The sequence below is a fragment of the Festucalex cinctus genome, chromosome 13, assembly GCF_051991245.1.
Source record: "Festucalex cinctus isolate MCC-2025b chromosome 13, RoL_Fcin_1.0, whole genome shotgun sequence".
In the NCBI taxonomy this organism is placed as follows: domain Eukaryota; kingdom Metazoa; phylum Chordata; class Actinopteri; order Syngnathiformes; family Syngnathidae; genus Festucalex; species Festucalex cinctus.
The window spans coordinates 3,146,405-3,158,667 of record NC_135423.1 but is presented as its reverse complement, the minus strand read 5'-3'; the positions used below and the strand labels follow the sequence as shown (position 1 = coordinate 3,158,667).

Below are 12,263 nucleotides of genomic sequence, written 5' to 3'. Positions count from 1 at the left end.
CCGGCTGTTTCCCAAGTGTGCGCGCGCGCGTCACGTCGGAGCAACGAATCCTGTGTTCGCACAATGAGACGCTCTGTTTGCTTCGCGCACGCGCATGCGCGTGCACACACTCTCTCACGGCTTCTGTCAATGGACTGTTTGAGAAGGAGCTCAAATCCAACGACACCGAACTGCGAGTAGATTTTGTGTCGTTTTCTACGCAGCTCTTGTCCACGAGACGTTTTTTTTGGGGGGGAGGACTCGGTGAGGAACATGTGACCGTGTGTGGAAAACATGTCAATGACGAAATAATTTAAAGGCAGAGTGGATTTAATTGCTTTGAATGAGACTTTCTCGCCTCGGAGGACGACAGTTCATCGCGTGACTTTTTGAGTGTCTTTCTCGCACTTTTGGAGCCACTTGTGTCCTATTTTAAAGGATTTTTTTCACCCCCCTCACACCACATGGGATCTTAGTGGAGTGCCGTCCTGCCAAGCCAACCCCATCTCGCCGGATACTTCCTCGCCCCGGATGGGAGAGGCGACCCCGGCTCAGTCCGCCGCCGGCGCCTTCGCCCCCATGCTGGCGGTCGGCATGCACGGCCCCATGGCCGCCGCCGCCGCCGCCGCTGCCGCCGCCGCGCACGGTTTCCCCGCGGCGGGCGCGAGGGGCTCGGCGGTCCCGCCGCTGCACAGCGCCATCGTGGAGCGTCTTCGCGCCCGCATCGAGCTGTGCAGGCGCCACCACTCCACCTGCGAGGACCGCTACCGCCGCGGCCAAGCCGAGAGCTCGGACCGGGAGCGCGAGAGCACGCTGCAGCTGCTCAACGTCGCGCAGCAGGGGCCCGGCACGCGAAAGAGCAAAGGCGGCCGAGGGGCTGCCGGCCAGCCGCCACCTCCGGACTACGGCGCCAGGGCGGCCAACGGGGACATGAGGGCCGCCGAGGGGGACCACAAGATGTCCACGCGCATAGCGGTGAGTCCAACATGCCTGATTTGAGTGTCTAGAAGAGAACGTGTTTACAAATGGAGCCATGAAACGTAACTGTAATCCCCCCCTCCACCGCGTGGGTTTAGTTCCGGTCCAGCCCTGCATTCAAAAATCCGCGATGTAGAAAAACCCTACAGTCTTCCCTCGCTATAACGCGGTTCACTTTTCGCGGTCTCGCTGTATCGCGGATTTTTTTTAAGTGCAATTTTGCATATATTTTTTTACTGTAATATACCCATTTTATAAAATTTATGAAGTTTTGAACATTGTCAATGTTTGAACAAGAGAGAAATGTGAGAACATGTAAATGCCTCAATGAGAAAAGTGTATAAATTGTGCGGTCGGGGATTTTAGAGCCTTAAAACATTTATAAGAATTGTACAACATAAAGCTAACTACTTAGCGGATTTCATTTATTGCGGGTATTTTTTGGAACCTAACCCCAGCGGAAAACGAGGGAACACTGTACTTAGGCATGTTTTTTTTTTTATAGCATTTAGCTCACCTGTGAAATGATTTCACACATTTCAACAATATATTGAGAGCACACGCAATGGGTAGCACAAAAATATTGTACAGTTTTAAATAGGGGTGTTCGATACCTCTTTTTTTCGGACCGATACCGATACCGATACCAACTGCCGATACCAGTAGTACATTTTGACAAATTTAAAAAAAAATCACTAAAAGATATTTTTAAACAAATATATTTCCTTTAATTTTGACAAAAAAAAAACAGCACAGTAGGTCTTCAATAGTCTTTAACGCTCACAAAAATGCTCTTTTACACAACTGCCGATACTAGTAGTACATTTTGACAAATTAAAAAAAAAAAAAAATCAGTAAAAGATATTTTTAAACAAATATATTTCCTTTAATTTTGACCAAAAAAAAACAGCACAGTAACTCTTCAATAGTCTTTAACGCTCACAAAAATGCTCTTTTACACAACTGCCGATACTAGTAGTACATTTTGACAAATTTAAAAAAAAAAAAAAAAATCAGTAAAAGATATTTTTAAACAAATTTATTTCCTTTAATTTTGACAAAAAAAAAACAGCACAGTAACTCTTCAATAGTCTTTAACGCTCACAAAAATTTTCTTTTAGTTTAAGATTCACAATTTTGAAGTATTTCCAAACCGGTGAAATTTTGGTGAAAAACTGCTGCAAGCTAGCGCCACTTACAGGCAAGGAGGACTCACTTAACGTCTTTCCCCCGCTGCCATCGGTCGCTTGTACTCGTCGGCGTCACAAGTACTCGAGTACTTGAAAAAAGGCTGGTATCGGCCCGATACCGATACCTGGTATCGGTACTCGCCCATCCCTAGTTTTAATGTGCACAGTGCACAATTAATTAACAAACTGTTTTTTTTCCCCCAAGCAAACAAACTTATCATCACAATATGTATCAATAATCACATCCAATGATGCATTGTACGTTAGAAAATAAAACTAAAGCTGCCACTTTCTGCAGCCATACAGCCGGATTGAAGGAGATTTAAGGTCAACAATCGAGCAGCAAAAACTTGTCCGAGCTTAAACTTAACTTCCTGTTTTTGTTGTCGTTCTTTCACTTTTACACAGACAAACGGTTTGGAAATGGCTGGATGGATGGAGACCAAATAGTGTGCCACCACCTGGTGGTTGATAGTGAAATTGCACTCAAAATAATTGGGAGGCAGAATAAAAAAAGTTATTGAAAAAAAATGATGTAAAATAACGGGACGGTGGTGGTTGCTATATATTAGGGGTGCACCTATCAAAATTTTCTGATTGATTACAATCTTTCAAAAGTCTAACCTGCCGATCAAGATTTTTTTTTTCTTAACTCATAACAACACCTTCAACATTCAAATCTTGTTTTATTGAACAATACCTGTAAAATGATACAAACGGGTTCTTTTAACTGCACGTGTGACATGATGTCATTCTCTCAAATAAAAATTAGAGATAGACCGATAAGGTTTTTTCGGGCCCGATACAGATACCAATTATTAGTAGTGAAGGATGCCGATAACCGATATTTGGAGCCGATATTCATTTTCACTAAAAAGGGACATCAACATTTGGAAAAAATACAAACGCCAGCTCTTATCTTTTTTTTTTTTTTTTCTTTTTTTCTTTTTTTTTTTTTTATTTATTTTTATTTTTTTAAAGCATATGTTTATTGAGCAACTTTTAGGGTTAGTAAAATATTTTTACGGGGGGTTTTTTCTACACGAAATAAAAGTCTTCCAAAATTTAAAAATATCCAAATTATTAAATTTTTACTTATCTCAGTTTTAATTTCAACCAAAAACAGAAGGTGCAGAGAGTTCCCAGGGTCGACAAAAATGAAAATAAAAACTTTTTTAAAACATTTACATTTAAATTAGTTTCCTGAAGTTAACACTTAAAAAAAAAAATGGATCTATTATCGGCCATATGATTCGTCAAAATGGCCGATGCCGATATTTCTCAAAATGCTAAATATCGGCGCCGATAATCGGCCCAGCCGATAATCGGTCTATCCCTAAATTAAAAATAAGACTCGTTGTCGTCGCACAGCAGAAGAAAATCGTGGCTAACTTTTTTTTTTCTCGATCTCTCTCCCGACTAATCAATCTCCCCAAACCTATTTATGATACATCCTTTCCTTTAACAACCAACGGGTGCACGTCGATCATACCAGGATGCACCAAAAAGTCTGAAGGACCCTTGCCCGAAAATGAACAGGAAGTCGGCCATTTTGGTTCGTTTCTGGCTAATTCCAGGGCTTCTGGTCCCGAATGAGCCCTAATCAGAAGAATTTGTTACAAATGATTTATTATGACCCCCGAGCTACAACTGGCAGGTGTCTGGAGAACCCACTCCATTAAATGATGTTAAAAAAAAAAACCACATACACGCATCTTGGAACTCCCTGCTCGGGAAAACAAAACATGTGTTTTTCCACTGACGGACGGTCATTTACCGCCAACACGGCGATGCCCGCGCGTCACGCCGCTTTTCGTACAACGCGCAATAAGCGTGTTGTTGAACGCGCCGTGCTTTGAAGGAACATGGTGGGAGGCAGCTCAGCGTCCCGCCATGTTTTGTCTCAACGAGGTCAGGCAACATCATCATCATATCGTGTTGTGCGAGCAAAGTGCTGAGCGCAGCAAAAGACGTGCGAGCGGGGCAGGAAATGAGCCGCTGGCGTGCGTGTTGCGGAGGTTAGAATATGTTGAGAAACAACATGTGGGGATGGAAGCAAGGTGGCAGCAAAACAGGCCCATTTTTCCACTTTCTGAAAATTCTGACTTCATAACCATTATTAGTCGTTCAAGGAGGCCGATAACCGATATTTCAAGCCCATATTCATTTGCAGTAAAAGAGAAAATAATAGTGTAAAAAAAAAATAAACTTTTCTTTTAATTTTAAACATATAAACAATAGACAGCTTTGTTTAATTAAAAAATGTTAACAGAAATTGTAGAAATTGTAGGGAACTTCCAGCGTCATCAGCAAATACAAACTAAGCAAGTAAATAAATAGTTTTATACTGTAAATAAAGTTTTCCAAAATTTCAACATAATTTCTAAATTTAGTTGTTTTTTTTTTGTTTTTTTTTATAAATTAAAAAGTGTTGTGACTTGCCAGTGTTTGCAGTAAATAAATAAATAAATTAATTAATTAATTAATATTAATTAATTAATAAATAAATTAAATAAATTGTATACTGCAAATAAAGTTTTCCAAAATAACACAATTTCTAAATGTAGTTTTTTTTTAATTATTATTTTTTTTATCAATTGAAAAGTGTTGGGTCTTCCCCCAGTGTCAGCAGTGAACAAATAAATAAACAGTTTTCTCCTGTAAATAAAGTTTTCCAAAATTTCAACATAATTTCTACATTTAGTTTTTTTTTTTAATTATTTTTTTTATAAATTAAAAAGTGTTGGGACTTCCCGGTGTTTTCAGTGATTAAATAAATAAATAAATAAATAGTTTTCTACTGTAAATAAAGTTTTCCAAAATTTCAACATAATTTCTAAATGTAGTCTTTTTTTTTTTTTTTTTTTTTTTATAAATTAAAAAGTGTTGGGACTTCCCAGTGTTTTCAGTGATTAAATAAATAAATAAATCGTTTTCTACTGTAAATAAAGTTTTCCAAAATTTCAACATAATTTCTAAATTTAGATTTTTTTTTAATTATTTTTTTTATAAATTAAAAAGTGTTGGGACTTCCCGGTGTTTTCAGTGATTAAATAAATAAATAAATAAATAGTTTTCTACTGGAAATAAAGTTTTCCAAAATTTCAACATAATTTCTAAATGTAGTTTTTTTTTTTTTTTGTTTTTTTATAAATTAAAAAGTGTTGGGACTTCCCAGTGTTTTCAGTGATTAAATAAATAAATAAATCGTTTTCTACTGTAAATAAAGTTTTCCAAAATTTTTTGCCATACAAGTATTGACCGTTCACACTGGAGGTTTCGCGAGCAGGCGCAAAGGATTATGGGAGCGGCGTTGCTCGACGACGGCGCTGGTTGAGAGCAGATGAACAAAAAGGATATTCTTTGGGAGGGAATTTGAGAAGCGCGGGGAAGGAGCCGTGCAGAGATTTCACATAATGCTTTTACGTCTTCACCTTTTTAACCAACGCCAAGCACCAAACAAGCGAGGTTGTTATGTTGTTATTAGCAAGATTACGCACACACAAAAAAAAGACGACACGTGATTTTCAGGCAATAATGGAGACTGAGAATCCCTCCCAGCTACAAATCTGGAGATATTCATCTGCATTGAGCAGGTGCATGTTGCCATTTTCAAATCACATTAGCATAGCTACTTGATGACATTGTAGTGGTAAGCGGTCTGAGACCTCTAGTGGACAAGATTAGCGATTTTTTTTTTTTTTTTATTACGTTCTGAGGTGGGATCCCAAAAACGCAGACCCAAATAAGATTTTAACTCTTTATTCGCATAACATCGAGAGGCGTAGAACAAACTTGACTAGACGAGAATCACGAGACGCCAAGCGGCCTTGGGCTGTGGAGAGGCACAGAGGAACCGAGGTAATAATCCGACAAACACACACATTTCTCAGACAGCTTATATTGACAGTGAATCGATCTGATTGGTTGTGGCTTGACATGTGGGTAACAGGGCTGACATGGAATTATCTGATTGGCTGTTGACCAGATGAAGAGATTCAAGATTTTTGATATCACAAAGCTTCTGACATCACATGGGTTAAAGACCAGTTGAGACTAGATGCCGGTTACAGCAGTTCAAAAACAGACACTTGACCTCACGGTCATGACTCAAACATAACCCTTGCATGACCCAAACTTAACCCTGGTAAGACCCAGTCATGACACTTTTAATGAACAAAAAAAAAAAAAAAAAAAAATCTGAGAAATGTTTCTGGTTTCTGGTAAGTAACAATAGAATTGTCCCCTCCCTGTCAAATGCAAATGGGAGTGTCAAAAATATGCCATTTTACATGAACCAGAAAGTAGCCTGTTAGCCAACAATTTGTTTGAATAATTTAATCTTCCCCACTTGAAACTTAAAAAAATGTTACACAGTCTATATTAGATATATTTCAAAAATAAATAAATACATATTTGAATCGCAAAATTGATTTGGATTTAAAAGTGAGAGCACTGAATCAAATCTTTCCATTTTGAACTACATTGAGATACGTATCGAATCATCTTTTATAGCAGCGATATTTCTTTGACGGAAATTTACAGTAACCGACTCACAATTGCATTCAAACAAGAATGTCATTGCCCAACCAGATCGAACCAAATTGTTCCAATTGCAAATAAGCCGCTCCTTGAATCATATCACGTCATGAATCAAGACAGTGAATCGTCTTTTATCGGAGAGATGCACAACCCTGCTACATTCCTACTCGATTCATTTGAACGTTTCTCAACAAATGAGGACGTAGCCTGCTAGAGTGACAAATTGTCGTTTGAAAAATATATCCTCGCAGACCAGACCAGACCAGCAAAATAAATGCATCATTTGATGTCTTTTTCCGTCAATGGCAGTGAATGAGTTAAACATGGTAAAAATCAATGAAGCAATTATAAATTGTTGATATAATGTACAGCAGGGGTGTCCAAACTTTTTCCTCTGAGGGCCACATACAGAAAAATAGAAAGCTGTAAGGGCCACTTTGATTTTTTTTTTTTTTAAAGTTATTTATTAACACATTCATTGCCAGACCAGAAAAAAAAATGCATCATTTGACGTCTTTTTCCGTCAGTGGCAGTGAATGAGTTAAGAACAGCCGTTGCTGTATACAAAGTGCTGTACATAAACATCAGTTTTGCAGTAAACAAGAACAAAGCAAACATTTTGAAGTTCGAATACAGTATTTTTTGGCCTCGGTTACCCACATAAAAGCAAAAAACAAAAATGGCAAGTATTGTTTGTCATGCGTCTTTTGTTGATGTACGGCAATAGTCACAAGTTGTCTGTCGACAACATGAAGCTAACCAAAGGCAAGCATGCGCTGTTGTCCTGCCTCATTAGCATGATGCCTCGCTGAAAGCGGCGCACGTTTGCAGCTCCGGCGCACATTTCCGTGCACGTGTTTCGTCAAAGTCAAGCAAGCCTCGGCTGCTGATTAACATGTTGGCTCGCTCGTTGGAAGGCAAGATTTTTTTGTTGTTTCCCCATTCTCGTCCCCGGTGACAGATGTGGGAAGCGAGCCGGTCCGCTTGTGAATGTCCGAGCGGCGCCGCAGCGGCGTGCGGTACACATCCTGCTCACAAAAGTGGTCGGGAATGTCAACTTTGTGACCACTTTGTCAAGCTTTTGTGTGGCCGCGGGCACTGAGGCAATGACTGAAAACTTTTTTTTTTTTTTTTTTTTTTTTTTTTTGAGGTCCTTTGGATCTTATTGTAATTGTGCTTTATACCTCAGGAGGCGATAGTGAGTCACTGTGCTATTATAAAGAGGGAGAAGAAGCTATTGGTCAGTTGTACATCAACTGATTAGCTTAATGCTACAAGTAGTTTTTTTGTTTTTTGTTTTATTTTTTTTAGTATGGAGGACCAAAAATGCCTAAATTAAAAATAAATAAATAAATACATAAGTGAATGAATGACTGAATGAACGAATGAACAAATAGAAGTGAAAATAAAAACGGATATAAAAACAAGTCGGGGTTTTTTTTGTTTTTTGTTTGTTTGTTTGTTTGTTTTTTTTAGTATGGAGGACCAAAAATGCCTAAATTAAAAATAAATAAATGAATACATAAATGAATGAATGAACGAATGAACAAATAGAAGTGAAAATAAAAGCGGATATAAAAACAAGTAGTTTTTTTTTTTTTTTTTTTTTTTTTTTAGTATGGAGGACCAATAATGCCTAAATTAAAAATAAATAAATGAATACATAAATGAATGAATGACTGAATGAACAAATACAAGTGAAAATAAAATCGGATATAAAAACTATAATTAAAAAATGAAATAAAAAAATCTATATAAATGGAAATACAAAGAACAAATGACTAAATAAAGGTAAAAATAAATATAAAAATACATGTCGAAATAAATACAAAAATAACTAAATAGAATTCATATCAATCGATAGATAAACACTCTGCTCTCACACTTATTTATTTTACGCTGCAGACACTCTGTCAGGATGAAGTGTTATTCAAATGCTATTTATATATTTATTTTGTATTTATTACAACATTTGTTATTATTTTTATTTTTTGAATTTCATTATTTATTTTTGTATTAATTTTTACTTTTTTTTTTTCTTTTTTTTTTTAATGCAGTGAAGTTGCATCAACTCCAAATAAGAAGGAAAAAAAAGATAATAGCATTTTTTGGCCCGTGTTGAGATCTGAAGTATTGTTAAAAAAAAAAAACTCAAATTGGGACATGAGCCAAATAAAAGTGTTGCCTGTTGACAAAACAACAAGAACGATGAATACGGTGTATCCTGGTGGGGATACAAGCCATGCAAATGAGCATGGAGGAAAAATAAACTGACTCTCTTGCGGCTGTCTGAGTGTGTTTGTGTTTGGGGAAAAAGTGTGAAGGTGCCCTGCTGTGACCTCTCTGACGCGGGACCCCGGTCGTGTTCATATGACCGAATATTCGGGTTGCATATTCGATTTTTTTGTGTGTGTGTTAACATGAGCTTTCGAAACCTGACAATATTGGAGCATGTAAACCCGAATGTCCCGCCGACGCCTTCAAGGGGCCTTCTACTTGATATCTGGAAGCTCTGTTGCAGCTTTTTATTGACAGAAGGCGTCCGCGGAGATGCCTGATGGGATTAAGACGATCTCCAGGCGAGCATCTGCGATTAAAAGACATCAAAACGTACGCTGCGGCAAAGCCTTCCGATAATCTCCTGGCTCAATTTGGGATTAGCGCTCGTTCCCAAGATGTGTCGGAGACACGCGCTTCGGGCCAAAACGACTTTGTTGAATTTCTTCTCGGAAACAATATCGATATTCAATTGCAAAGCGCTCATTGGTCACATATTATCCTGCGAACATTCTTGAGTTTTATTGTTCTAACCACGTTTTTGTCCTTCCATGTTTCTCAGTCGATAATTTCCATCATATTATGTGCATAGCTGGATGTTGTCCATCATAATGAAATAGCAACTGATTAAAAAAAATATATAAATATTTTCACTTTCTTTTTTTATTTACTCTTTTTAAGTGTGGGACGTTGACCAATATGGATTTTGTAAAAGTGTAACATCTACTTAACTCATTTGCTCCCAATAACGTGTAAATACGTTTTTTTTTGTTTTAAGTGTCCCAAAGACGTATTTATACGTTTTTGGTTTTTTTGGTTTTTTTATGCTAGAGTATACAGATGGCTTTGATGCAGCCTCTCAAACTGCAAAGAACGGTTGCAGAAATGGTAGTTATTACACAAACGGCCAGCAGGTGGCAGCAGAGCAAAGGAGATCAACCAGGGGAATGTAGAAAAAAAAGCTCAATTACTTACAATTTTAAGTTTGCACGCGTGACCTCAGGAAACAGTTTTTGCTTTTGTTTTAATTGTAATTGCACATCCACTACAGTAGGTGGCAGTGGTGCTCTCATTATCAGGAGTATGAACTCCTACTACTTAGAACGATTTTATAGACAAATGATAATCGTGTCATATGCTGAAGGTTGGAAAGCGCAGACACAAATAAGGTTTTAACTATTTATTCACATCGAGAGGCGTAGAACAAACTTGACTAGACGAGGAAAGAAAGAGAGTTGCACAGAGGGACAGAAAGCAATAATCCGGCAAAACACACACGATTCTCAGACTGCACCTACAGACAGTGAATCGATCTGATTGGTTGTAGCAAGTAAAGGACTAAAGAACAACAGACATCACCTAAAGGATTAAAGATTGACATCACATAGCCTAAAACTAGTTGAAACTAGATGATGGATACATGATGGTTACATCAGTACAAAACAGACACTTGACCTCACGGTCGTGAACCCAAACTTAACAGGTCATGAACTCAAACTTAACCCTGGCATGACCCCAGACATGACAAGTCGTAGTAGAGAGTTGGGGGATGAAAAGTTGATGTGAAGTCGAATGGGAAAGCATCAGGAAGTCTTTAACAACCTCGATGGTGCTTGTTGTGTTTGTTGTTGTTGTTGTTTCCAGGATGTTTGGACACGCGTGTTTTCCGGACTGAATTGGTAGCGTCCGGCTGGCTAAATGGCGCATGAAATTAAGTTTTCTATTGAAGACTAATCACTTTTGTGTGTGTGTGTGTGTGTGTGTGCGTGTGTGTGAGATGTCATCAGCGCTGGCACGTGAAACAACGTAGCTATGCAAAATCATCCTGATTGGTGCCGGTCACGCAGACCCCAAAGCCAGATTGGTGCCGGTCCTCGGGCCAGCCCCATTTCTATGTTTGCAACCGCTGTCACATAATACATCACGTTTTCAACATATGCAAATTTGGAGAAAAAAAAAAAAAAAAGAACGTTGCTTCCTTCTCGTTTTATGGCAGCAGCATCCTATTTAGATAAAATATGCAATGTTTTTCTTTCTTTCTTTTTTTTCAAATTGTTGTATAAATTTTTATCCAAGCTTATTCTTTTTTAATAATGAAATGTGATAACATAAATAAATAAATAAATAAATAAAGACAAAATTAAATACAAAATGAAAAAAGAAATAATAATGATAAAATAATAATGAAAATAAATAATTTAATTTAGCTGCAAAACAAAACTATTCTACTTTCTATGTAGCTATTTTAGTTTTTATTTTGTTTTCCAAACTTGTCTATTTTTTTTAAATTAATTTTTATCTTTCATTTTTTTAATGTAAGAATTTTAATTGATTTCAGTTGTGTTTAGCATCCTCAAGATGTATTCTAACTCATTTTCCTTTGTGTTTGTGCTTTATATCTTAATTTAGTTTAGTCATTCTGAATATTTTTTTTAATATTTTTTCTGCAGGGTTTTTTTTTAATTTAGTTTTTTCCCCAACTTTTAGTTTACTCAAGTTAGTCATCCATATGACAATTTTCTGTTGTTTATTCCCGATCATTTTAATTTCAATGTAAAAAAAAAAAGAAAAAATAATCATTCTAAAATTAATCATTTTGAAACTTTCTTTCAATTTTTAAACTCATGATTATCCTTGATTTTTTTTTATTATTAATTGATGATAACCTTATTTTTAATTTTTTAAATTATTTTTTTTGTTCAGTTTATTTTCTTTCTTTCTTTTCTTTTTTTTAATTGTCCAAATTTTTAGTTTTCCATCAGTCGAGCTTGATACTAGAAATTGATGCCTCCAGAACCCCCCCCCCCCCCCCCCCCCAACTTACGATACTAATTTGTCAAGATTCTATTAAAATGTTTATTTTTTTCATTTTGATTCTGGGTTTGCCAAGAAAAAGACTTAATTGACAAGCTACAATTATTGCAAAACGTGCACACATGCTGGATGTGAGGTCGTCAAATCCCGATTCGCTGTTGTCACGTCAACATGAGGAGCTTTTTTGTTGGCTTGTAATGCTGCGTGAATGTGGGCCATCTCTCAAACGCTGGTGGACATTTGCATTTTCATCGCTTCCTTCTTGCGTTCTTGCGTGGTCTCATTTAAGATTTTGACTTCAAAAGATGCGTTATCCCCCCTACAAACACATCGCGGGCATACGAAAATGATCCACCGTGAAGCAGACGTGACTCACGGAAGTTTCCAGACTTGCTGTAGACCAGCCCAGGATTTGCTCTTCAGTCAGACATTTTCATTTTCATTGTACACGATCTCCGCTAGTCCTACTTTCCATCCATCTTC

General features: G+C 37.4%; 1 protein-coding gene across 1 annotated transcript in view; it reads left to right on the top strand.

Moving 5' to 3' along the window:
- Window positions 1-98: 98 nt before the first annotated feature.
- The window catches only part of maml2 (mastermind like transcriptional coactivator 2), an 83,164-nt gene continuing 70,999 nt past the window's right edge, over window positions 99-12,263 (top strand). Inside the window, exon 1 of the mRNA XM_077541310.1 lies at window positions 99-954. Coding sequence (XP_077397436.1) covers window positions 511-954 — 444 coding nt within the window. The 5' untranslated portion in view covers window positions 99-510. The remainder of the gene's footprint in view (window positions 955-12,263) is intronic.